This window comes from Microcaecilia unicolor, chromosome 2, assembly GCF_901765095.1.
Source record: "Microcaecilia unicolor chromosome 2, aMicUni1.1, whole genome shotgun sequence".
Lineage (NCBI taxonomy): Eukaryota > Metazoa > Chordata > Amphibia > Gymnophiona > Siphonopidae > Microcaecilia > Microcaecilia unicolor.
Genome location: NC_044032.1, coordinates 326,558,198 through 326,580,954, shown reverse-complemented (window position 1 = coordinate 326,580,954; position 22,757 = coordinate 326,558,198). Strand labels below are relative to the sequence as shown.

The following is a 22,757-nucleotide window of genomic DNA, read 5'->3' as shown; positions in this document are numbered from 1 at the left end:
GCAAAAGCAACTTGGTCTTGGGTATGCCGCCTACATAAATTTTCAGCAAAAGTAACACCTTTACAGGCCATCTGTGGGAATGTACAGTTTGCACCTGGGATGTTGTACCCAGCATTTCAAAAGTGGATACACAGGGGATTGATATACCTTCAGCACGCATTAGACCCGGAAGGTAGGACTAAACCCTTTGTGGACCTACAAACAGAATTTGGGCTTCCGGATACAGACAAATTTCATTATATGCAGCTTAAACACTACATAGATTCCCTAGGGTGGGAACCGCTGGCAGAGGACGTACAAGAGGAACTGTCATCAGCATTTTCCCTGGCAGCTCAGCAGGAAGTTCCACTCACGTTCCATCATAGACACATAAGAGACATGACAGAGGAGCCGGATTACATCAGATTAGCAACACAATAGAGCAGTGAACTTCATATTAGAATTTCAGCCGCACAATTAAAAACACATGTCTTGTCCATCAGACGTGTCAGCGCAGCAGCGAGTCATTGGGAAGTGCAGTATAAGTTTGCGATGCGAATCCATGTGGCTCCTAGAAGAGCTTTCCATATGGGAATGTCCTCCTGGGGCGATTGCCCAAAATGTGGAGAGGCCGGAGCAACTTTAAGACACATGTTTTGGACCTGCGTGAGCGTGGGGAAATTTTGGAAATCCATTCTGTTTTCTGTATCTAAGCTCTGGAATACAAAATGGACTTATGATGCTGGGCTATTGTTTGGACACCCCAGACTATTAAAGCCTAGCCCCAAAGGATTTACAGAATTTGTGGCCAAAGCGACTATCACTTCCAAACAGGTCATATTAGCAGAGTGGATCTCGCATAAGGCACCTACACTACAACAATGGCGGACACGAATGTTGCTATTGATGCGCTTGGAACGAGCTGGGCTGGTCGACTTGGAATCGAGAGAAGGGAAGAAATTTCAACAGTGCTGGGGCCCGTTCTGGATGACACTTACGCCCGGAGCACGAAGCCATCTGTTGAACTTATGAACATTAGAGACATGTGTGTGCTATAGTGAGGACTGTGTTGAAAGTTGATGAGTTCCATAAAAGGGGGGGAGGGATTAGTTTGAGAGGGGGAGCATGGGGGTTAATGTAAAATGATTGATGATTTCATGTTGAGTTGTTTCAGTTCCACAGCTGTATTTTCTTGAGATTTTCTCATCAATAAAAAATGATTTAAACATAGTTTGCGGTTACTTAATCTATACTGAGTGATGATCTATAAAAATTTGGCTTCCCTCAGGTATATTGATGTTTTAGGGGGTCTTTTACAAAGGTGTGCTAGCGTTTTTAGTGTGCACTAAACACTAGAGACACCCATAGGGATATATGGGTGCATAGGCGGTCGGTGGCCCAACTGTTTGGGGAGGCTAAAGGGGGCGGGGTTAGGGGTGGGGCCGGGGCGGGGCTTACATCCATAATTGTCTGACAACACAGAAAAAAAATAAGTAAAAATAAGTCACAATTAATACCTTTTATTAAATTTAGATATTAAATATGAATCATATGTCAAAGAATAAAGTGGTTGCTCAAAGCATGTACTAACCACAATTGCTCAACTGCAAAACACTATGCACAAATTTGTGCAAAAACACACTCATAAACCTTACTGTACCATAACACTGGGCAGACCCTAGTAAACCAATATACCACCCATATGGAAAATGCAGACCGTCAACAATATGAAACAAGGGATCATAATATCACAATTCTCATGTAGAGCCACAAAACACCCTTTTAGGGTGGAAAGTGTTCACAATGAGCTCCTTTTATGAACGACTATATGTAGATCCTTCAAGAGGTAGTGTGTCATGATTTAGGCTCTAAAACCCTTTCTGATGATTTGGTGCCACCTCAGAAAGCCCAAAACACAATCTCTCCACTGCAGTGGCGTAGCCAGGCATCCAATTTTGGGTGGGCCTGAGCACAAAGTGGGTGAGCACAAAATTTTCTCTCTTCCCCAGCACTTCCCAATTCAAAATATAAATCCTTTTAGCAGATGAGGATCCCCAATCTCTGTCAACTGAAGGCCTCCAGTAAAGATGGCCAGAACTCCTCTCCACCAAGCCCAGTAGGCAGCAGCAACTCCTCGAGCCACTGATGCCAGCACCCCATACATTCTTAGTTGTCAGTGGCTCCAGGATGCTGCTCCCATCTGCCAAGCTCAGTAGAAGGCATCTCTGGCCAGCTTCAGAAGAGACCCCAGCTAGTAGGGCTTGGGAATCCCCACTAGCTACAGCAAGGGTCAGGGCTGCCGTTAGCCATGCTGGTGACCAGGGCAGAAAATAAAGCCCCTCCCCCAATTCCCTCTCCTCTCCAATCTCCTCATCTGCCGCTAAAGTCACACTGACAGACACTCAAATTAGAAATAAAAATATATAGACAAAATTGAACTGGGAACCTCAGCATGTACTGCAACACTGGAGAGAAAAAAAAACCCAAATCAAAACAAAAGCGCATTTCCTTTTCTACTTAACACAATAAAAAGACATCCGCTATGCACATTTCCCAAAGTTAACATATTCCATTTAAAATATTCAAAGTAAAATGATTTTCCTACTTTATTGTCTGGATATTTTATTTTTCCATCATGTTGGTTCCAATTTCTGTCTGTATTCTGCTAATTCTTCAAGCGGTTGTCCATTTGTCATTTTTCTCCTGTCGTTTCATTTCCTCACTACACCTACCTCTGAAATTTTGATCCTTCCATTTTAGCTCTTTCCTTCCTTTTTTTCTTTTCTGCCTCTGTACACTCAAATTTCATCCGCTTCCTAAATCTTTTCCTTCTTTTTACTTTTCAGATATCTATCACATTTCCATCTCCTTTCACCCACTAGCTCTCCCATTCCCCCATCTCTCTCCTTCTCAGCCTTCCATTCCCTTCTATCTTCGATCTATGCGCCATTGCCATATTTCTACCCCCTGTGGTCACTATTCTCTCATTTTTTTCCTTGCCATCTCTCCACTCCCTGGGCCTCTCCCCCATGCTTTCCACCATTCCCAGTGTCTCCCTCCCTCCACCCTTCCAGTCCAGCATCTGTTCCCTCTTTCTACCCTGTAGCCTGATATTTCCCTATCCCTTTTACCTCCCACCACCAGCATCTTCCTGTCCCATCTCTCTCCCCTCCCCCATTGTCCAGCATTTTCCCTTTCTCTTCCCTACCATCCACTGTCTATCTTCTCTCCCTGGATCCATCTTCCCTCTTTCTCCCCTCCCTTACTTGTGCATCTCTCCTTTCCTCTCCTCTTCTCCACCTTCATGTCCAACTTTTCTCCCTCTCCCTGCCTTGAGCCCCTGGTTTGACATCTCTCTCTGCCCCCCACCACCACCATCATCATCTCTCCATCCTTCCTTTCCCTCACTGCCATGTTCAACATTTCCCCTCTCACCTCTCCCTTCCACTTCCATGTCCAAAATGTTTTTTTCTCTCATGCCCTTTCTCTCCCTCTCCCCATCCCACCCATATCCAACAATTCTCCCTCTCTTTCCCCTTGCAGCATCTCTCCGTCCCTCCCCAGCTTTACCCTGTCTCACTCCCTCATCCCAACAGTGCTCCTGTCTCTCCCCGACCCCCACACCCACACACCACACACACACACGCACGTATTTCCCTCCCTTTCCCCAGCGACAGTCTGGCACCTGGCTGCAGGCCTTCTTTCCCCTCCCCTTCGGGCAGCGCCGCAGTCTATCCCTACAGCTGAGCAAAGCTGCAAGGCACTGGGTCCGTCTCCATCCTGCCGCTACTTCTGCCCTCCGGCTTTGTTGTGATCTTTGTTTGTTTGCTCTTCTGCAGCGGTTCCGGATCCGCGCGCTCCCAGGCCTGTCTGTATGCTGCCTGCGACTGCTTCCTCTGCGCTGGCCCCGCCTATTCTTCTGAAGAGGCGGGGCCCAGCGCAGAGGAAGCAGTCGCAGGCAGCATACACAGACAGCCCTGGGAGCGCACAGATCCGGAACCGCTGCAGATAAGCTGCAGAAGAGCAAACAAAGATCACGGAGCCAGAGGGCAGAAGTAGCGGCAGGACAGAGACGAACCCGGTGCGGTGCAGCTTTGCTCAGCTGTAGCGATAGACTGCGGCGCTGCCCGAAGGGAAGGGAGGGAGGGGAAAGAAGGCCTGCGTGCCGGCGGGGGATCAATTCTTTTGTCATCGCTCGCTCTGCATCGTCGCTGGGTGGACCTGAGCCCAAAGTGGGTGAGCCCAGGCCCACCCAGGCCCACCCGTGGCTACGCCCCTGCTCCACTGCAAAACACTATACACAAACTTGTGCAAAAACACACTCATATAGCCTTACCAAACCATAACAGTACTAATTCCAAGGACAGGACGAGCTAAACCTTATGCGTGGAAAGGCAGCACTGTAATTACACCGGGCTCTAAAACACCAGTGTACAACCTAGTGAAACAAAAAAAAAATCAAAAAGGGCTGAAAATACTACACGCTAGAAGAATACTGCACCTTGATCACACATGAAAAACACATGACACAACAGATATGAAGGCAAAATACTGAACTGGAAAGTTACCTCAAGAAGTCAGACTCAGCATGCAGCAATACTAGAAAAATTGAAATTTACATGCAAAACATCACAGATGCACATTTCCAAAAGCTGACATATTCCAGTTAATAAATTCTGAATAAAATACTTTTTTCTACCTTTGTTGTCTGATCATTTAGTTTTTCTATTAGGTTTGGTCCCAGTGTCTTCTGTTTTATGCAGTGTCTTCTTTCCATCTGATATTTTTTCTCTCACCATGTCCACCATCCTCCTGTGTCCTTATGCGTCCTGACTACCATCTGTAGCCCTGTCCCTATCCTTCAGTATCCCGATCCAGCTCTTAAATTCAACAGTTTTCCCTCCATCCACATCCAGCATTTCTCCTCACTCCCCTCCATCCATGTGCATATACTTTCCTCTCCTCCATCCATGTCCAGCACCTTCCCTCTTTCTCTCCTACCATTCCATCCAGTGTCATCCCTCTTTCTCTTTCCATCCTTCCACCCATTATCCTCTCCCAATCCTTCCGTCCATTGTCTTCCGCTATCTCCCCTTCCTTCTAGACAGTTTTCTCTCTTGACCCTTTTCCATCCAGCATGTCCTCTCTCACCCCATCCTTCCAGTGTCTTTCCTCTTTCCCTCCCTACCAGCGTCTTCCCTCATTCTGCCCCCTCCTTCCAGCATTTTTCCTCTTTCTCCCTCCTTTCATCCAGCCAGCATTTCTCAGTCTGACAGCTAGGGTCTCCCCCAGTTTCTCCCCAGCAGCTTCTCTCTCTCTCCTGCCCATGTCCCCTCTTTCTCTCCCCATCTCTTTCTGGCTCTCCCCTGCTTTTTTCCATGTCCCTGGCTCTCCCCTGCTCTTTTCCATGGCCCCTCTTTCTCTCCCCATCTCTTTCTGGCTCTCCCCTGCTTTTTTCCATGTCCCTGGCTTTCCCCTGCTCTTTTCCATGGCCCCTCTTTCTCTCCCCATCTCTTTCTGACTCTCCCCTGCTTTTTTCCATGTCCCTGGCTCTCCCCTGCTCTTTTCCATGTCCCCTCTTTCTTTCCCTATCGCTCTCTGGCTCTCTACTGCTCTTGTTCATTTCCCCTGGCTCTCCCCTGCTCTCCTTCTCTCTCCTCCTACCGTTTCCACACGTTCTCTTCTCTCCCTCCGGCCCGGGCCTCTTTACAGCAGCGCTGACAGAAGAAGAAAAAGAAGCGCGGGGCCGCAGCAGCGTTCAGACATGCACTATCGGCTCTGCCGGTCCTCTGCCCACGGAACGGGAAATTGACGTCACGGGGCAGAGACCGGCGGAGCCGACAGCGCCTGTCTGAATGCTGCTGCGGCCCCGCGCTTCTTTTTCTTCTTATGTTATGCTTATGCTGGCTCCGAGAGAAGCGGCGGCGGCAGCAGATGATGGTAGGTGTCGTTCCTGGCTGCCGCTGCACTGCTCAATAGAAGTGGCGGCAGCAGAAGATTTCGTCGTCGGGAGTCTCCGGCTACATTTGGAGAGGGAGGCAGGCGGGGCCGCCACGAAGGTCACAGCTGGGCTGGGGAGGCTTAACCTCTCCAAGCCTCTTATACGGGGCACCTATGTATGGGTGTCTCAAGCATTTAGCATGTTTATTTTTAGCATGTGTTAAAAATGCTAGCACTTCTTTGTAAGTGGACCCCTTAGTGCACACTGCAGTGTTTATTTCCTGGGTAGGCTCTTGTGTGACTCATGGAAGTTACTGTTATGATTGTATGGTAGAATTGCTCTGTGGGTCTGAATGGCATTTGAAGTACTTCACAGTGTGACTGGTACTGGATTTTGGATTTGGATTTGGATCACACCTTTCGCATTAGTAGCTCAAGGCAAGTTACATTCAGGTACAGTAGGTATTTTCCTGTCCCTGGAAGGCTTATTATATAAGTTTTGTACCTGGGGCAGTGGAGAGTTAAGGAGCCCTTTTACTAAGCTGCGCTAGTGACCGCGGTCATTTTTGTTGCTCGCTGGGGGCCCTTTTTACCACAGCGGGTAAAAAGGCTGAAAAAGAAATGGCCATGTGGTAAGATTGAACTTACCTTGTGGTCATGCTGGGGGGAGCACTTACCACCACCCATTGAGGTGGCAGTAGGGGCTTCTGCACTAACCCACCGTTAGCCAGGCAGCACTCGCCACTTCCCGATTACCACCAGGTAACCCCCTGCGGGAATGTTTTTCAAATATTTCTGCTAACACCAGAAATGCCATGCACTGGGGGTGGAACTACCACCGGTGCCCACACTGGGCCAGCAGAAGGTCCAGATTGGCACATGGTACGCCCACATTGGGCTTGCTGGCCGCTTAGTAAAAGGAACCCTAAGTGAATTGCCTAGGATCTCAAGGAGTGGCAGTAGGATTTGTATCCTGTCTTCCTTGGTTCTCGGCCTACTGCTCTAACCATTAGGTACAGCTAATAAATATAACACATATTATGTATATTAGCTGTCTCTAGTGTTTGGTAACTCAACAGCAAACTAATAGCTAGCAGAACTGAAGCCTGATGGCCATTTCAGAAACTTAAATAGTATCCTCTCTGGGCCAGGCAGGGACTTACCAACTGTACTTCAATTTGTATATTGCCGAAAACTCAGATTTAGATAGGCAAATAATCAAATCCAATTAGCTTTTGTTGACCTGTGCTCATCAGGGTCTCTCCCCCTAGCAAATATAGCTCTTTTGGGTTCCTACACCCCATGTGCATCACTACACACTTCTTTGCATTCAATTTTAACTGCCAAAGATTAGATCATCCTTCTAATGTATTTAGATCACTTTTTCATGCTGTCTACTCCCTCAAGATTATCCACTCTGTTTGATTGCCTAAGACTCCAGCAGAGCAGGTCCTATACTTCTTTACTCCTATCTCTTAGAGATCAAAAGAAAGAAATCCACACAGCACACCACTAATAAGAAAAAAGTACAGATCAAAGGCCTTTGGGAGAGAGTGTGGGGCTCACATAATAACAGTGAGCTAACCCAAAACTGTCTCAACTCCTTCTGGCTCTCTGCTTCATTTTATTGGCATAAAGTATTACGTCATGAGTTACATGTCAATAGGTTTACATCATACCACAAGATACAAACAATAGATACCCATTGGCTGAGATTGTATTCAGCTTTCTCCGAGGACAAGCAGGCTGCTTGTTCTCACGACTGGGTTGACGTCTACGGCAGCCCCCACCAACCGGAACAAAAACTTCGCGGGCGGTCCCGCACGCAGGGCACGCCCACCGCGCATGCGCGACCGTCTTCCCGCCCATGCGTGACCGTTCCCGCTCAGTTTTTTTCGATTCCGCGCTGGAGAGAGACGTGTTACCGTCTCTCTCTCTGTCAGCCCCGGAAACCGAGTTTTTTTCTCTTTTCGTGCGCGTTTGCACCTCTTTTCTTTATTTCTTCTGTTAAAAAAAAAAGAAGTTTGTCCCCTCGTCGTCTTTAGCCGCGGGGGTGCCTCGTTGCGGCCTTGTGGCCGCGCGGTCGTTTCTTTTTTCGGGTGTGCTTTTCACCGCCACCATCGACGACTTACTTCGCTGACGCGATTTTTCCGTCGATGTCCTCGAAGGTCCCGAGCGGATTCAAAAAGTGTGGTCGGTGCGGCCGGCAGATCTCGCAAACCGATACCCACGCTTGGTGCCTCCAGTGCCTTGGGCCGGAGCATAATACCAAGACGTGCACCTTGTGTCTCGGCTTACGGAAGCGGACACAGGTGGCGAGACAAGTTCTTCGGGACCGTCTTTTTGGAACTTGCGCCGGCCCCTCGATGTCGACGACATCGGTGTCGACGGCCGGATCTTCGGTACCGGTACCAATGTCGACGAAATCAGCACCAGCGATGGCACCGACCCCAGGAGTACAGGTACCGTTGGCCCGCCGGTCCACCGGCGACGGCGGGGGTGAGCGGCCGCGTGGGCAATCGGCCCTGGCCACTCCCTCTACCCAGGGCCATCGGGACTGAACCCTGTCAGACCTGATCCCTCGAGGCCGGGGGGGTTCTATCTCCTCTTCATCTCTGCCGCCGAGCGCCGATGATGGGCACCGTAAGAAGACTAAAAAGCACCGTCATCGGTCGCCCACGGCGCACGGGACTACCAACTCCGGCGCCTCCAGAGATGATTCGACGCCGAGGAAGCGGCAGTGCCGAGAGGAGCGTTCCCCCTCGGTCAAAGAGGTGTCGCTGCGTCAGTCCATGGGTACTTCGGTACCATCTCCTGGACCCGAGCAGCTTCCAGCACCGGCACCCACACCGGCCCCCCTGCCTTTCCCGACAGCGGGCCTTGATGAGTGGCTCTGAGCCATTCTTCCAGGGATTCTGGAAGGGCTGATGCGCTAGGCTTTGCCGGCACCGGGGGTGCTTGCGCCCCCGGCGCCGTTGATGGAGGCGCCGGCGTGCTCTAGCCTGATGCCGAGGCCTCCGACACCGGCGCCGCTTGCGGTACCGGTGTCGACAGCCACGCAGGTGGAATCCCCGTCGATGGAGGGAGCTTCATCCCCGCCGGCACGGAAGTCCACCTCTCGACGCCACCATCGAGGACATGGTTCCTCGCAGTCGAGACGGGCCCGGTTCAGGTCTGAGCTGCAAGAGCTCATGTCCGACACCGAGGAAGAGGCCTCGTGGGGGGAGGAGGAGGACCCCAGATATTTCTCCTCAGAGGAGTCTGAGGGCCTTCCCTCCGACCCCACTCCTTTACCGGAGAGGAAGCTCTCGCCCCCTGAGAGCCTCTCTTTTGCCTCCTTCGTCAGGGATATGTCTATTTGCATTCCCTTCCCCGTGGTCTCTGTGGATGAGCCGAGGGCTGAGATGCTCGAGGTCCTCGACTATCCATCACCACCTAGAGAGTCTTCCACGGTGCCGTTGCACAATGTCCTCAAAGAGACACTGCTTCGGAACTGGCTGAAGCCATTATCTAACCCCACCATCCCCAAGAAAGCGGAGTCCCAATACAGGATCCACTCTGACCCAGAGTTGATGCGGCCCCAATTGCCTCATGACTCGGCGGTCGTGGACTCTGCTCTCAAGAGGGCACGGAGTTCGAAGGATACCACCTCGGCGGCCCCGGGGCGGGAGTCTCGCACTCTGGACTCGTTTGGGAGGAAGGCCTACCAATCTTCCATGCTCGTGACCCGCATCCAGTCGTACCAGCTCTACACGAGCATTCACATGCGGAACAATGTGAAGCAACTGGCGGACCTGGTCGACAAGCTCCCTCCAGAGCAGTCCAGGCCCTTTCAGGAGGTGGTCAGGCAGCTGAAGGCGTGCAGAAAGTTCCTGTCCAGGTGTATCTATGACACCTGTGATGTGGCATCTCGAGCTGGGGCCAAGGTATAGTGATGCGCAGACTCTCCTGGCTGCGTGCTTCTGACCTGGACAACCGCACCCAGCAACGACTGGCGGATGTCCCTTGTCGGGGGGATAACATCTTTGGCGAGAAGGTCGAGCAGTTGGTGGACCAACTACACCAGCGGGAAACCGCCCTCGACAAGCTCTCCCACCGGGCACCTTCAGCATCCACCTCAGCAGGTGGACGTTTTTCCCGGGCCAGGCAGGCTGCGCCCTACGCCTACAACAAGCGCAGGTACACCCAGCCGGCCCAAAGGCTTCCTCAGGCACAGGGACAGTCCCAGCGATCTTGTTCCCGTCAACAGCGTGCGCCTAAGCAGCCCCCTGCGCATCCACAGCAAAAGCCGGGGACGGGCTTTTGACTGGATCCTTGGGAACATAGCCGCCATCAAAGTGTCCGTACCGGACGACCTGCCGGTCGGGGGGAGGTTGAAAGTTTTTCACCAAAGGTGGCCTCTGATAACCTCCGACCAGTGGGTTCTCCAAATAGTGCGGTACGGATACACCCTGAATTTGGCCTCTACTCCACCAAATTGCCCACCGGGAGCCCAATCCTTCAGCTCCAATCACAGGCAGGTACTTGCAGAGGAACTCTCCGCCCTTCTCAGCGCCAATGCGGTCGAGCCCGTGCCACCAGGGCAGGAAGGGCGGGGATTCTATTCCAGGTACTTCCTTGTGGAAAAGAAAACAGGGGGGATGCGCCCCATCCTAGACCTGAGAGGCCTGAACAAATTCCTGGTCAAAGAGAAGTTCAGGATGCTTTCCTTAGGCACCCTTCTACCAATGATTCAGAAAGACGATTGGCTATGTTCCATGGATTTAAAGGATGCTTATACTCACACCCCGATACTGCCAGCCCACAGACAGTATCTCAGATTCCGCCTGGGGACACGGCACTTTCAGTATTGTGTGCTGCCCTTTGGGCTCGCCTCTGCCCCACGGGTGTTCACAAAGTGCCTCGTGGTGGTCGCGGCGTATCTAAGCAAGCTGGGAGTGCACGTGTTCCCGTATCTCGACGATTGGCTGGTCAAGAGTACCTCGGAGGCAGGGGCTCTCCGGTCCATGCAGTGCACTATTCACCTCCTGGAGCTGCTGGGGTTTGTGATAAATTACCCAAAGTCCCATCTCCAGCCAGTCCAATCTCTGGAATTCATAGGAGCTCTGCTGAATTCACAGACGGCTCAGGCCTTTCTTCCCGAAGCGAGGGCCCACAACCTCCTGTCCCTCGCTTCCCAGACCAGAGCGTCTCAGCAGGTCACAGCTCGGCAGATGTTGAGACTCCTGGGTCATATGGCCTCTACAGTTCATGTGACTCCCATGGCTTGTCTTCACATGAGATCTGCTCAATGGACCCTAGCTTCCCAGTGGTGCCAAGCCACCGGGAATCTAGAAGACGTCATCCGCCTGTCCCACAGTTGCCGCAATTCGCTGCACTGGTAGACACTTTGGACCAATTTGACCCTGGGACGTCCATTCCAAATTCCGCAGCCCATGAAGGTGCTGACGACGGATGCATCTCACCTGGGGTAGGGAGCTCATGTCGATGGGCTTCACACCCAGGGACTGTGGTCCCTCCAGGAACAGGATCTTCAGATCAACCTCCTGGAGCTCTGAGCGTTCTGGAACGCACTGAAGGCCTTCAGAGATCGGCTGTCCTACCAAATTATCCAAATTCGGACAGACAATCAGGTTGCAATGTATTACATCAACAAGCAGGGGGGCACCGGATCTCGCCCCCTGTGTCAGGAAGCCGTCAGGATGTGGCGTTGGGCTTGCCAGTTCGGCATGCTTCTCCAAGCCACATACCTGGCAGGCGTAAACAACAGTCTGGCCGACAGACTGAGCAGAGTCATGCAACCGCACGAGTGGTCGCTCCATTCCAGAGTGGTACGCAAGATCTTCCGAGAGTGGGGCACTCCCTCGGTGGACCTTTTCGCCTCTCAGACCAACCACAAGCTGCCTCTGTTCTGTTCCAGACTACAGGCACAGGGCAGACTGGCGTCGGATGCCTTTCTCCTCCATTGGGGGACCAGCCTCCTGTATGCTTATCCTCCCATACCTTTGGTGGGGAAGACCTTACTGAAGCTCAAGCAAGACCGCGGCACCATGATTCTGATAGCGCCTTTTTGGCCCCGTCAGATCCGGTTCCCTCTACTTCTGGAGTTGTCCTCCGAAGAACCATGGAGATTGGAGTGTTTTCCGACTCTCATTTCACAGAACGACGGAGCGCTTCTGCACCCCAACCTTCAGTCTCTGGCTCTCACGGCCTGGATGTTGAGGGCGTAGACTTTGCTTCGTTGGGTCTGTCTGAGGGTGTCTCCCGCGTCTTGCTTGCCTCTAGAAAGGATTCCACTAAAAAGAGTTACTTTTTTAAGTGGAGGAGGTTTGTCGTTTGGTGTGAGAGCAAGGCCCTAGAACCTCGCTTGAATACCTTCTGCACTTATCAGAGTCTGGCCTCAAGACCAACTCAGTACAGAATGACCTTTGTGCGATTAGTGCTTACCATTATCGTGTAGAGGGTAAAGCCATCTCTGGAGAGCCTTTAGTCGTTCGATTCATGAGAGGCTTGCTTTTGTCAAGGCCCCCTGTCAAGCCTCCTGCAGTGTCATGGGATCTCAACGTCATCCTCACCCAGCTGATGAAACCTCCTTTTGAGCCACTGAATTCCTGCCATCTGAAGTACTTGACCTGGAAGGTCATTTTCTTGGTGGCAGTTATTTCAGCTCGTAGAGTCAGTGAGCTGCAAGCCCTGGTAGCTCATGCTCCTTATACCAAATTTCATCATAACAGAGTAGTACTCCGCACTCACCCTAAGTTCCTGCTAAAGGTGGTGTCGGAGTTCCATCTTAACCAGTCAATTGTCTTGCCAACATTCTTTCTCAGACCACATACCCGCCCTGCTGAACGTCAGTTGCACACATTGGACTGCAAGCGAGCGTTGGCCTTCTATCTGGAGCGGACACAGCCCCACAGACAGTCCGCCCAATTGTTTATTTCTTTCGACCCCAATAGGAAAGGGGTCACTGTCGGGAAACGCACCATCTCCAATTGGCTAGCAGATTGCATTTCCTTCACTTACGCCCAGGCTGGGCTGGCTCTTGAGGGTCATGTCACGGCTCATAGTGTTAGAGCCATGGCAGCGTCAGTGGCCCACTTGAAGTCAGCCACTATTGAAGAGATTTGCAAGGCTGCGACGTGGTCATCTGTCCACACATTCACATCACATTACTGCCTCCAGCAGGATACCCGACGCGACAGTCGGTTCGGGCAGTCGGTCTGCAGAATCTGTTTGGGGTTTGAATCCAACTCCACCCTCCAGGACCCGATTTTATTCTGTTCAGGCTGCACTCTCAGTTAGTTGTTCTTCGTAAGTCAATTTCTGTTATGCCCTCGCCGTTGCGAGGTTAAATTGACCTGGGTTCTTGTTTTGAGTGAGCCTGAGAGCTAGGGATACCCCAGTCGTGAGAACAAGCAGCCTGCTTGTCCTCGGAGAAAGCGAATGATACATACCTGTAGCAGGTGTTCTCCGAGGCTAGCAGGCTGATTGTTCTCACCTAACCTCCCTCCTCCCCTTTGGAGTTGCGTTTTTCCTCATTCCTTTGCTTGTCATTCAACTGAGCGGGAACGGTCACGCACGGGCAGGAAGACGGCCGCGCATGCGCTGTGGGCGTGCCCTGCGTGCGGGACCGACCGCAAAGTTTTTGTACCGGTTGGTGGGGGCTGCCGTGAACGTCAACCCAGTCATGAGAACAATCAGCCTGCTGTCCTCGGAGAACACCTGCTACAGGTACGTATCATTCGCTTTATCAGCATTCTAGAGAGCAAAGATCATACAGCTCCTAGTTATTTCAGCAAAACTCATTACCATATTGGGAACATGAAATTCTTAAGCAATACAGTATACATCTATTCGCTCAAAACATACAAACTCTTTTCCCTATGCTTACCAAACATATGCATGCTTAGTGGTTTTTCCTATCATCTAGGCAGACATTTATTACTTCTGCAAGTTTAACTGTTAGCAATGTGTCAGCAGTCTGTAACTAAGTTAAATACATCTGTTCTGCTCTACAATTTAATATTTAACTCTTGGTTATTCCTTTCTAAGCTGGGGGCCTATCATGTTCATAATACATCCTTAATATCATCACGTTGGGTCAGTTTAAATGAATCTTTTTTAAACATTTCACTATTAAGTAATACTTTTGGTTTAGTCAGCTTACTTTGACGGTTGCATATTCTTTATAAGTTTGTGTTACAATTTTCATAAATTTCTATTATATTTATCAATTGTTTTGTTTGCAATATTTACATGGTTTATGTTGTACGTATTTATCAGCTTATTGGATAGGTATATTTCAATGTGAATCTTAATTTTAAATTTTTTTTATTTTTATATCTATGAAATGGCATTATTGTATCTAATATTTCAATAATAGTGTTGTGTGTGAGTGCAAGAGCCTGATAATTAGGAACTGTGCAATAACCCTGACCCGGCTAGAGATGCACCTCCTGTTGAAAATTCCTGGCTATGCCATTGTAGTTCTTTTTCTTATATTATGTGTTTTTAATTGATTTGTACAGCACTCTGCTCTGCTTGCCAGTTAGAGAGTGGTATAGCAAATTTAATAAAACTATAAACTATACACACTTTGGAACTTTATTATCTAGTGAGAACACATAAATGGTTTCTGTTTGAAAACGGACTGCAATATACATTCCCTTCATCACAAGCAAGAACTAACTAACCAGTAAGAATGGAAAGAGTAAAAGAAGGTATCATGTTTTAGAATTTGTGATAGCCTGGTTGGCTTACAGTCTTCTGTTAGTGTTCATCAAATTACAGGCGCTAGACTAACAATGAAAACTGAAATACATACACTAACCATATATCACACTTGAAAAAATAATGAGCCACACCTACAGTTTGTTTTTGTGTAGTCTTTCATTAAAAGCAATTAAAGGTTTTTTTTTGTTGTTTGTTTGTTTCATTTTATGGGTACAGGCTATCTTAAATGGATTTCTGACGGATTTCCCCCCAGCAGTTAAGCAAACTGCAGCAAATATTGTTGAAGCTGCAGTTGAAATTTACCACAGAATGAGCATTGATCTTCTTCCCACTCCTGCCAAATCTCATTACGTGTTTAATTTACGTGATTTGTCAAAGTGTGTGCAAGGTAATCTACTTTATCACTGTTGAAAATTTTTCTGCATCATAGTCATTATAAATTTCAAATGTGTTTTTATTGCTTGAGAATTTGGGGTCTTTCAACAATATGAAAGGTTTAACTCTTTTTTTCTTGTTTGAAATTTGAAATTAAAGAATTTTAGAAATATGATCAAATGATATTTTGATATGTTCTTCATGTTTTCAGGTCTGGAAAGTTGATTACATATCTATGTGGATTGGATAGTTATCTGGATTTTCAGAGAGCATTTGCTAAAGTCCCTCAGGCGAGATTCTTCTAGGAATTTATAAGTCTTGGGGCAGGAGGCAGTGTCCTATTGTAGCTTAGTAACTGTGTAAAAGATAGGATGCAAATAGTATTAATAAGAACTTAGTTTTCCTAATGAAGAGAAATAAATAGTGAAGTGCTCCAAAGAAGCACACTAGGACTAGTGTTGTTTAACTCATTCATTAAGATCTGATAAAGAACCAATGTATGAAGTGATCACATTTGTCAATGATTTAAAAATATATTCAAACTAGTTAAAACTTGAGCAAACTAAGGAATTACATGAGAATTATGTGAGAATGAGGAATTGGGCATCTAAACTGCAGGTAAAAATTAGTTGAGATAAATGCAAATTGATGCAGATACAGAAAGATAATCCAGACTACAGAGGCAATTTCAAAGAGTTTTATCTAGATTAAAAGGGTGTAAATGATTTTAGCACATAAATCGCCTGTCTAAATATTGACTTCCTTAAATGTGGTTAAAAATCTACATGAGGTTCCATAATACTTGGCACACTGGATGGGCCATACCGGTTCTTTAATATGCCATTATTAAGTATGGTACATTCCCCCAATATTGAGCTGGCAGCGTTAAGTGTTTTGCTGCCTGCCACCAGCATTATTCCTAGATATTCAATGCCAGGCCGTGTCCAGGCTTTAGCATTGAATATCCTTTTTTTTTTTTGAGCTGGCTAACATATAACTGGCGAAGTCATTATTCAGCCCTTGACTGCATAAGCCAAACTGCTTAAAGATAGGACTGCTATTTATGCAGCCCAATTTAAGTGGTTTACTTATGCGGTGAGGTGCTGAATATTAGCACTTAACTCGACTGCACCCCTGGAATGCCCACAAGTTTGCTGCAAGGGACCTCGAAGTTCTGAATGCTGCAGCTGAAGGAAAAAGAGTTTGAAGAGAAAGGTAGATGTAGGAGAGTTGGTAGATAAATTGAAGAAATTGTGAAATGAAATATTGAGTTCTGCAGTAGATAAAAAGGTGAGTTCACTTCAGGAGAGCAGAGGAGCACATGCTTCTAAGTCAAGATGGAAGTGTCTGCCTTGCAGGGTCAGGAGAGAGCAAAAACACCCACAGACTAGCGGGAAAGGCATGGGCGTAGTTTGGGGGGCGAGGGGGCATTGCCCCCCAAACGCAGGGCGATGATGTATTTCCTGTTTCCACGAGGGCGGGACACTGTGTGAGGGAAGGGAAAAGCTGGAGGTGAGCCCGCTGTGTTGTGTGCTTCACTGCCGTCGCTGCGAGAAAAATAAAAGGTTTAAACATGCACGGGGGGGGGGGGCGGGCAGGAAGGAACGGCGAGGAAGGCTGTCGGGGAGCTGAGAGAGGGCAGGGAGAATCACTGGACATGGATGAGAGGGGAGGGGGAGAGAAGAGATCGCTGGCCATGGAGAGGAGGGGAGGGCAGGGGGAGAGAAGAGATCGCTGGACGTGGAGAGGAGGGGAGGGCAGGGGAGAGGAGAATTGCTGAACATGGATGGATGGAGGGGAGGGCAGGGGAGAGAGGAGAATTGCTGAACATTTATGGATGGAGGGGGCAGGGGAGAGAGCAAATTTACTGGATATGGGTGGATGGAGGAGAGGGCAGGGGAGAATGGAGAGTTGCTGGACATGGATGGATGGAGGGGAGGTAAGTCAGGAAGGAGAATCACATGGATGGAGGGGAGGAAAGAGAGGAGAAATGCTGGACATGGATGGAGTGGAGGGCAGGGAAGAGAGGAGAAATGTTAGACATGGAGGGAAGGAAAGACGAAGGAGATGCGCAAGGATGGAGTGGAAGGGAGAGAGGAGAAATGCTAGACATGGATGGAGAGGAGGGAAGACAGAGGAAGTAGATGCACATGGATGGAGGGGAGGGGAGTGAGGACAAATGCTGGATATGGATGGAGGGCAAACTGCTGAATTTAAGGGCTGGATCGGAACACTTTGAGGGCAGATACTGAAACTCGAGGAAGGATAGGGACAGGGCTACAGATGGTAGACAGTACGCATAAGGACACAGGAGGATGGTGGACATGGTGAGTGAAAAAATATCAAATGGAAAGAAGACACTGCATAAAACAGAAGACACTGGGACCAAAGCAAATAGAAAAACTAAATGATCAGACAACAAAGGTAGAAAAAAGTATTTTATTCAGAATGTATTAATTGGCATATGTCAGCTTTTGGAAATGTGCATCTGTGATATTTTGAATGTAAGTTTCAATTTTTCTGGTATTGCTGCATGCCGAGTCTGACTTCTTGAGGTAACTTTCCAGTTCAGTATTTTGCCTTCATATTTTTTTTTACTTCTAGTTCCTTGTGTCATTTCTGTTGTGTCATGTGTTTTTCATGTGTGGTCAAGGTGCAGTATTCTGCTAGCTTGTAGTATTTGCAGCCCTTTTTGTTTTGTTTTTTTTCACTAGGTAGTATACTGGTGTTTTAGAGCCCGGTGTAATTACAGTTTTGCCTCTCCACGCATAAGGTTGTAGCTTGTCCTATCCTTGGAATTAGTGCTGTTATGGTTTGATAAGGTTATGAGTGTGTTTTTGCACAAGTTTGTGTATAGTGTTTTGCAGTGGAGAGATTGTGTGTTGGCCTTACTGAGGTGGCACCAAAACATCAGAAAGGGTTTTAGAGCCTAAATCATGACTCACTACCTCTTGAAGGATATACATATAGAGCTTATGCATTTCCAGTACTTTTTTTGTAGAAAAAAAGGTGCCGGTACTCATTATGGGCGGGCTCACCAGATATGGCTCCACCCCTATGATAGCCACACCCACATTAGCCACACCCCTTATACCAGCTATGGCGCATATAAACATACATCATTGAAAATATTATACTAGTATAGGAGAAAAAAATAACGTGATTTTTTTTCATTAGAAATAATTTCTGTAAGCTGTTACAGCTCCAGTATACCCAGTGCAAAGTAAGACAGCAGATGTATGTTCTCAAATTGGACATATTTCAAACACTAAAATGAAAATAAAAATATTTTTTCTACCTTTGTTGTCTGGTGACTGTTTTTCTTTCCATATTGGTCCCAGTCTCTGATTCTGCTGCTCTCTATCTGTTCCCTTAACTTCGTTTCCAGGGCTTCCTTTCCATTTATTTCTTTACTTTCCGCCTTTCTTCTTCATTTCTTGTCCTACATCCGTAAGTAAAAGCTGGATCCTCCGCAGACTTCACCGTCCAGTGGATCCAGCTTCTGCCTATTTTCTTCATCTATGTGCAGATTTTCTCCTCTCTTCCTTTCCCCTCATCTCATCTCTCACTCTTCCCTTCCCTCCATCCATGTCCAGCATTTCTTCTCTCTCCCTTCCCTCTCCTCCATCCATGTCCTGCAACCCTTCTCTCACCTGCCCCCCCTCCATCCACCCATGTCCAGCGATTCCCTTGGCTCCCCTGCCCCCCCTCCAACCATCCATACCCACCCAGTGATTCCCTTGGCTCCCCTGCCCCCCTCCAGCCATCCATACCCACCCAGCGATTCCCTTGGCTCCCCTGCCCCCCCTCCAGCCATCTATACCCACCCAGCAATTCCCTTGGCTCCCCTGCCCCCCCTCCAGCCATCCATACCCACCCCGCGATTCCCTTCACTCCCCTGCCCCCCCTCCAGCCATCCATACCCATCCCGTGATTCCCTTCGCTCCCCTGTCCCCCCCCTCCAGCCATCCATACCCACCCCGTGATTCCCTTCGCTCCTCTGCCCCCCTCCAGCCATCCATACCCACCCCGCGATTCCCTTTGCTCCTCTGTCCCCCTCCAGCCATCCATACCCATCCCGTGATTCCCTTCGCTCCCCTGCCCCCCCTCCAGCCATCTATACCCACCCAGCGATTCCCTTGGCTCCACTGTCCCCCCCCTCCAGCCATCTATACCCACCCAGCGATTCCCTTGGCTCCCCTGTCCCCCCCTCCAGCCATCCATACCCACCCCGCAATTCCCTTTGCTCCCCTGCTCCCCTCCAGCCATCCATACCCACCCCGCGATTCCCTTCGCTCCCCTGCCCCCCTCCAGCCATTCATACCCATCCCGTGATTCCCTTCGCTCCCCTGTCCCCCCCTCCAGCCATCCATACCCACCCCGCAATTCCCTTCGCTCCTCTGCCCCCCCTCCAGCCATCCATACTCATCCCGCGATTCTCTTCGCTCCCCTGCCCGGCATCTATACCCACTCTGCGATTCTCCTTGATCCCCTGCCTCCGTCGCAGCTGCCGTAGTGAAAGGCCGTCAGCCTTCCCTTCATTTCCTGTCAGTGTCCCGCCTTCTTCTGATATCATTGTGCGAAGGCGGGACACAACAGGAAATGAAGGGAAGGCTGACGGCCTTTCACTACGGCAGCTGCGACGGAGGCAGGGGATCAAGGAGAATCACAGAGTGGGTATAGATGCCGGGCAGGGGAGCGAAGGGAATCACGAGGTGGGGATGGATGGCTGGGGGGGGCAGGGGAGCGAAGGGAATCACGTTGCGTACCGGCACAAAAAAAGCACTGTGCATTTCTAAGGTCTACACTGGCATGCTATGGGAAAGGGGCTGGGGAAATACTACTGGAGAGGAAGAGGGAGTGCTGGGTAAGGAGGAAGGAAGGGAGAAAGAGCTGGCTTTTTTGGGAATAACCATAATGAATATGTATGAGATTCCCAAAAAAGCCAGCTCTTTCTCCCTTCCTTCCTTCCTCCATGTTAGCATATTCATTTGTGTATATATATATATACACACACACACACACACACACAAATGAATATGCTAATATGCTCCACCCCATCCTTTGCCGCCCCCCCCCCCCCCCCCAAATGAAACAGTCAAACTACACCCATGGGGAAAGGTAAAAGGACTAATAAGCAAAGAGCCTGAGACCAGGTCACAAAGGAAGTCATTGATGGCAGTCCTTGATTGGAAAGAGATCATAGTAAAAAGCTGAAACAAATGACAGACAATAACAACACTGAACAACATAAAGAGAGAGAGAGTCTCTGATCTTCAAGGATTGACAGCAGTTCACAAAGTTCATGCTTCTTCGTGTGTTGTGAAGATCAGTGTCTTCCATGGAATTCTTTGATGTCAAAGTTTTTTTATTTATTTTTAATTTTATTTATTTAGATTTTGCTCACACCTTTTTCAATAGTAGGTCAAGGTGAGTTACATTCACGTACACTTGATATTTCTCTGTCCCAGGAGGGCTCACAATCTAAGTTTGTACCTGAGGCAATGGAGGGTTAAGTGACTTGCCCAATATTACAAGGAGCAGCAGTGGGATTTGAACCGGCTGTTGCCAGATTTTTGCTGCTGATCCACATTCCTGAAGCTTTGGTGTCTTCTTCTGTGATGCACGTAATTTCTAAGGTGCAGAGCTGAAAAGGAGGTGTGGAATGGGCAGGTCATGGGTGTTTCTAAAATCTATGTGCGTTGTTATAGAATGCTCCCAGTCTGCGCCTAATTTAGGTATAGGCATTGTAAAGTGGATCCTCTTTTCTCAGCGGTTGCAGCTCTCCACAACCTGAAGAACACCTTCCAGTACTGCTCCTTTTTTTTCTCAGAACAATGAAGCTTTTTATTACCTATGAGGGGCTTCCCTCCTTCCCTCAGTTGTGGCACCAAAACACAAAACAAAGCACAGTTATCGTTCACCTTTCTCAAGCCGGTTAGTTTCCCAGTCCAGGCTTCCACAGCTGCTTCCTCTCCCTCCCTCCTGGGAGAGAGTAGCAGCAATTAATAAAAAGAAAAAAAAATACCCTGTTCAGTGTAGCGGGGTTTTCCAAAACACAGTTCACTTTTAGCCAAGCTTTACCCCACTGCTCAGTTTAGCCAGGCTTTCAAAACACCGTTCAGTTCTAGCCAAGCTTTCAAAACACAGCTCAGTCCAGCTAGGCTTTCAAAACACAGTTCAATTTTAGCCAAGCTTCAAAACACAGCTCAGTTTAGCCAGGCTTTCCAAAACACAGTTCAATTTTAGCCAAGCTTCAAAACACAGCTCAGTTTAGCCAGGCTTTCCAAAACACAGTTCAGTTCTAGCCAGGCTTTCCAAAACACAGTTCAGTTCTAGCCAAGCTTTCAAAACACTGCTCAGTTTAGCCAGGCTTTCAAAACACAGTTCAGTTCTAGCCAAGCTTTCAAAACACAGCTCAGTTTAGCCAGGCTTTCAAAACACAGTTCAGTTCTAGCCAAGCTTCCAAAAACACACAGTAATGGCTTTGCGCGGGCTCAAAGCCTAGGGTCCCACCCTCTTGGTCAGTCATACTCCTACCTGACCTCCTCCCGCTTGACCCGGCTTGGCCCCGCTATTTCCTTGGCTTTCGCTGAGCCAGAGCTGAAAAGTCCATCGGCTCTTCCAGGGTGTTCTCCGGTTCAGTCAACTCCATAGGGCAAGGCTCACTCTCTGCCTCTCTCTCCTCAGGAGCCCAATCCATATTCTCCTCGCCCCGCCCTTCTCCCAGCTGCTCACCCTTTCTTTCATTAAAGCTCTTTGGTGGCTCTTCTTTCTCCACCCACCTGTTCCACCACCTCTTCCACCAGGTTGGAGAATCAGCCTTACTCCTTCCCCTGCGGCCCTCCTCTGGAGACTCCTGGGAATGCACATAGTTTCTCATATCCCCAGGCTCCCTTGGGGCATGCTGGGAGTTGTGGTTCTTTATTTCTAGTTTTTTCCTGGGGAATGCCTGCCTATAACGGGGGTACTCTGGCCTATCCCAGGGTTCCTTTGGGGCCTTTCCTACATACTCTTTACAGCATTTACACCAAGTTTTACTTGGTGTAACTGCCCACAACTAAATTTAGTCGCCTGGATGGAGGCTCAGTTCTGTAAAACATGCCAAAATTTAGGCATATTTTATAGAATGCACCTGTGTAATTTTTTTCAGTGCCAGTTTTTTAGGCATGATATATAGAATCTAGCCCATAGTCTGTAAATACCACCATAATATTCTGACCAATATTTGTAAAAATATAATTCTTTTTAATATATCACCATCTTAGTACTTGTTTCTCCTTTTCTCTCTTCTTTTCAGGGTAGGAAAAAGCCTCAGAAAATGCAGGAAGCTTTACCACAATCCCCCCAATATTCAAAACCATTTAACTGTCCAGGAATGGAACTTAACTGGCTATCTGGCAATATTCAGTGGAGGATATACGATTATCCCCCGTTAAATATTCCCAGTTAGCGCCTAGGAGATAACCGGCTATATTGCATGATATAGCCAGCTATCCCCAAATATTCAAGTCATTTCTGGCTATTGTAAGTGGCCACATTGTACCCTTAAATAACTAGTATATCTTTAGTTGGTTTAAAGTTAACAGGCTATCTTCGAATATTGTCTTGGCCAGTTAACTTTAAACCGGCTAAAAATAAACCAGATAGTCAATGCCTGTCACTGGAAACAGCCCAGCATTGAATATCTGGGCTGACCACCGACCGTGGGAGTTAACCAGGCTCCCTCC

At 48.6% G+C, this 22,757-nt stretch overlaps 1 protein-coding gene across 1 annotated transcript in view; it reads left to right on the top strand.

The window, feature by feature from the left end:
- The window catches only part of DNAH6 (dynein axonemal heavy chain 6), a 2,906,060-nt gene that overhangs the window by 1,452,216 nt on the left and 1,431,087 nt on the right, over positions 1–22,757 (top strand). Inside the window, exon 44 of the mRNA XM_030192089.1 lies at positions 14,869–15,040. Coding sequence (XP_030047949.1) covers positions 14,869–15,040 — 172 coding nt within the window. The remainder of the gene's footprint in view (positions 1–14,868; positions 15,041–22,757) is intronic.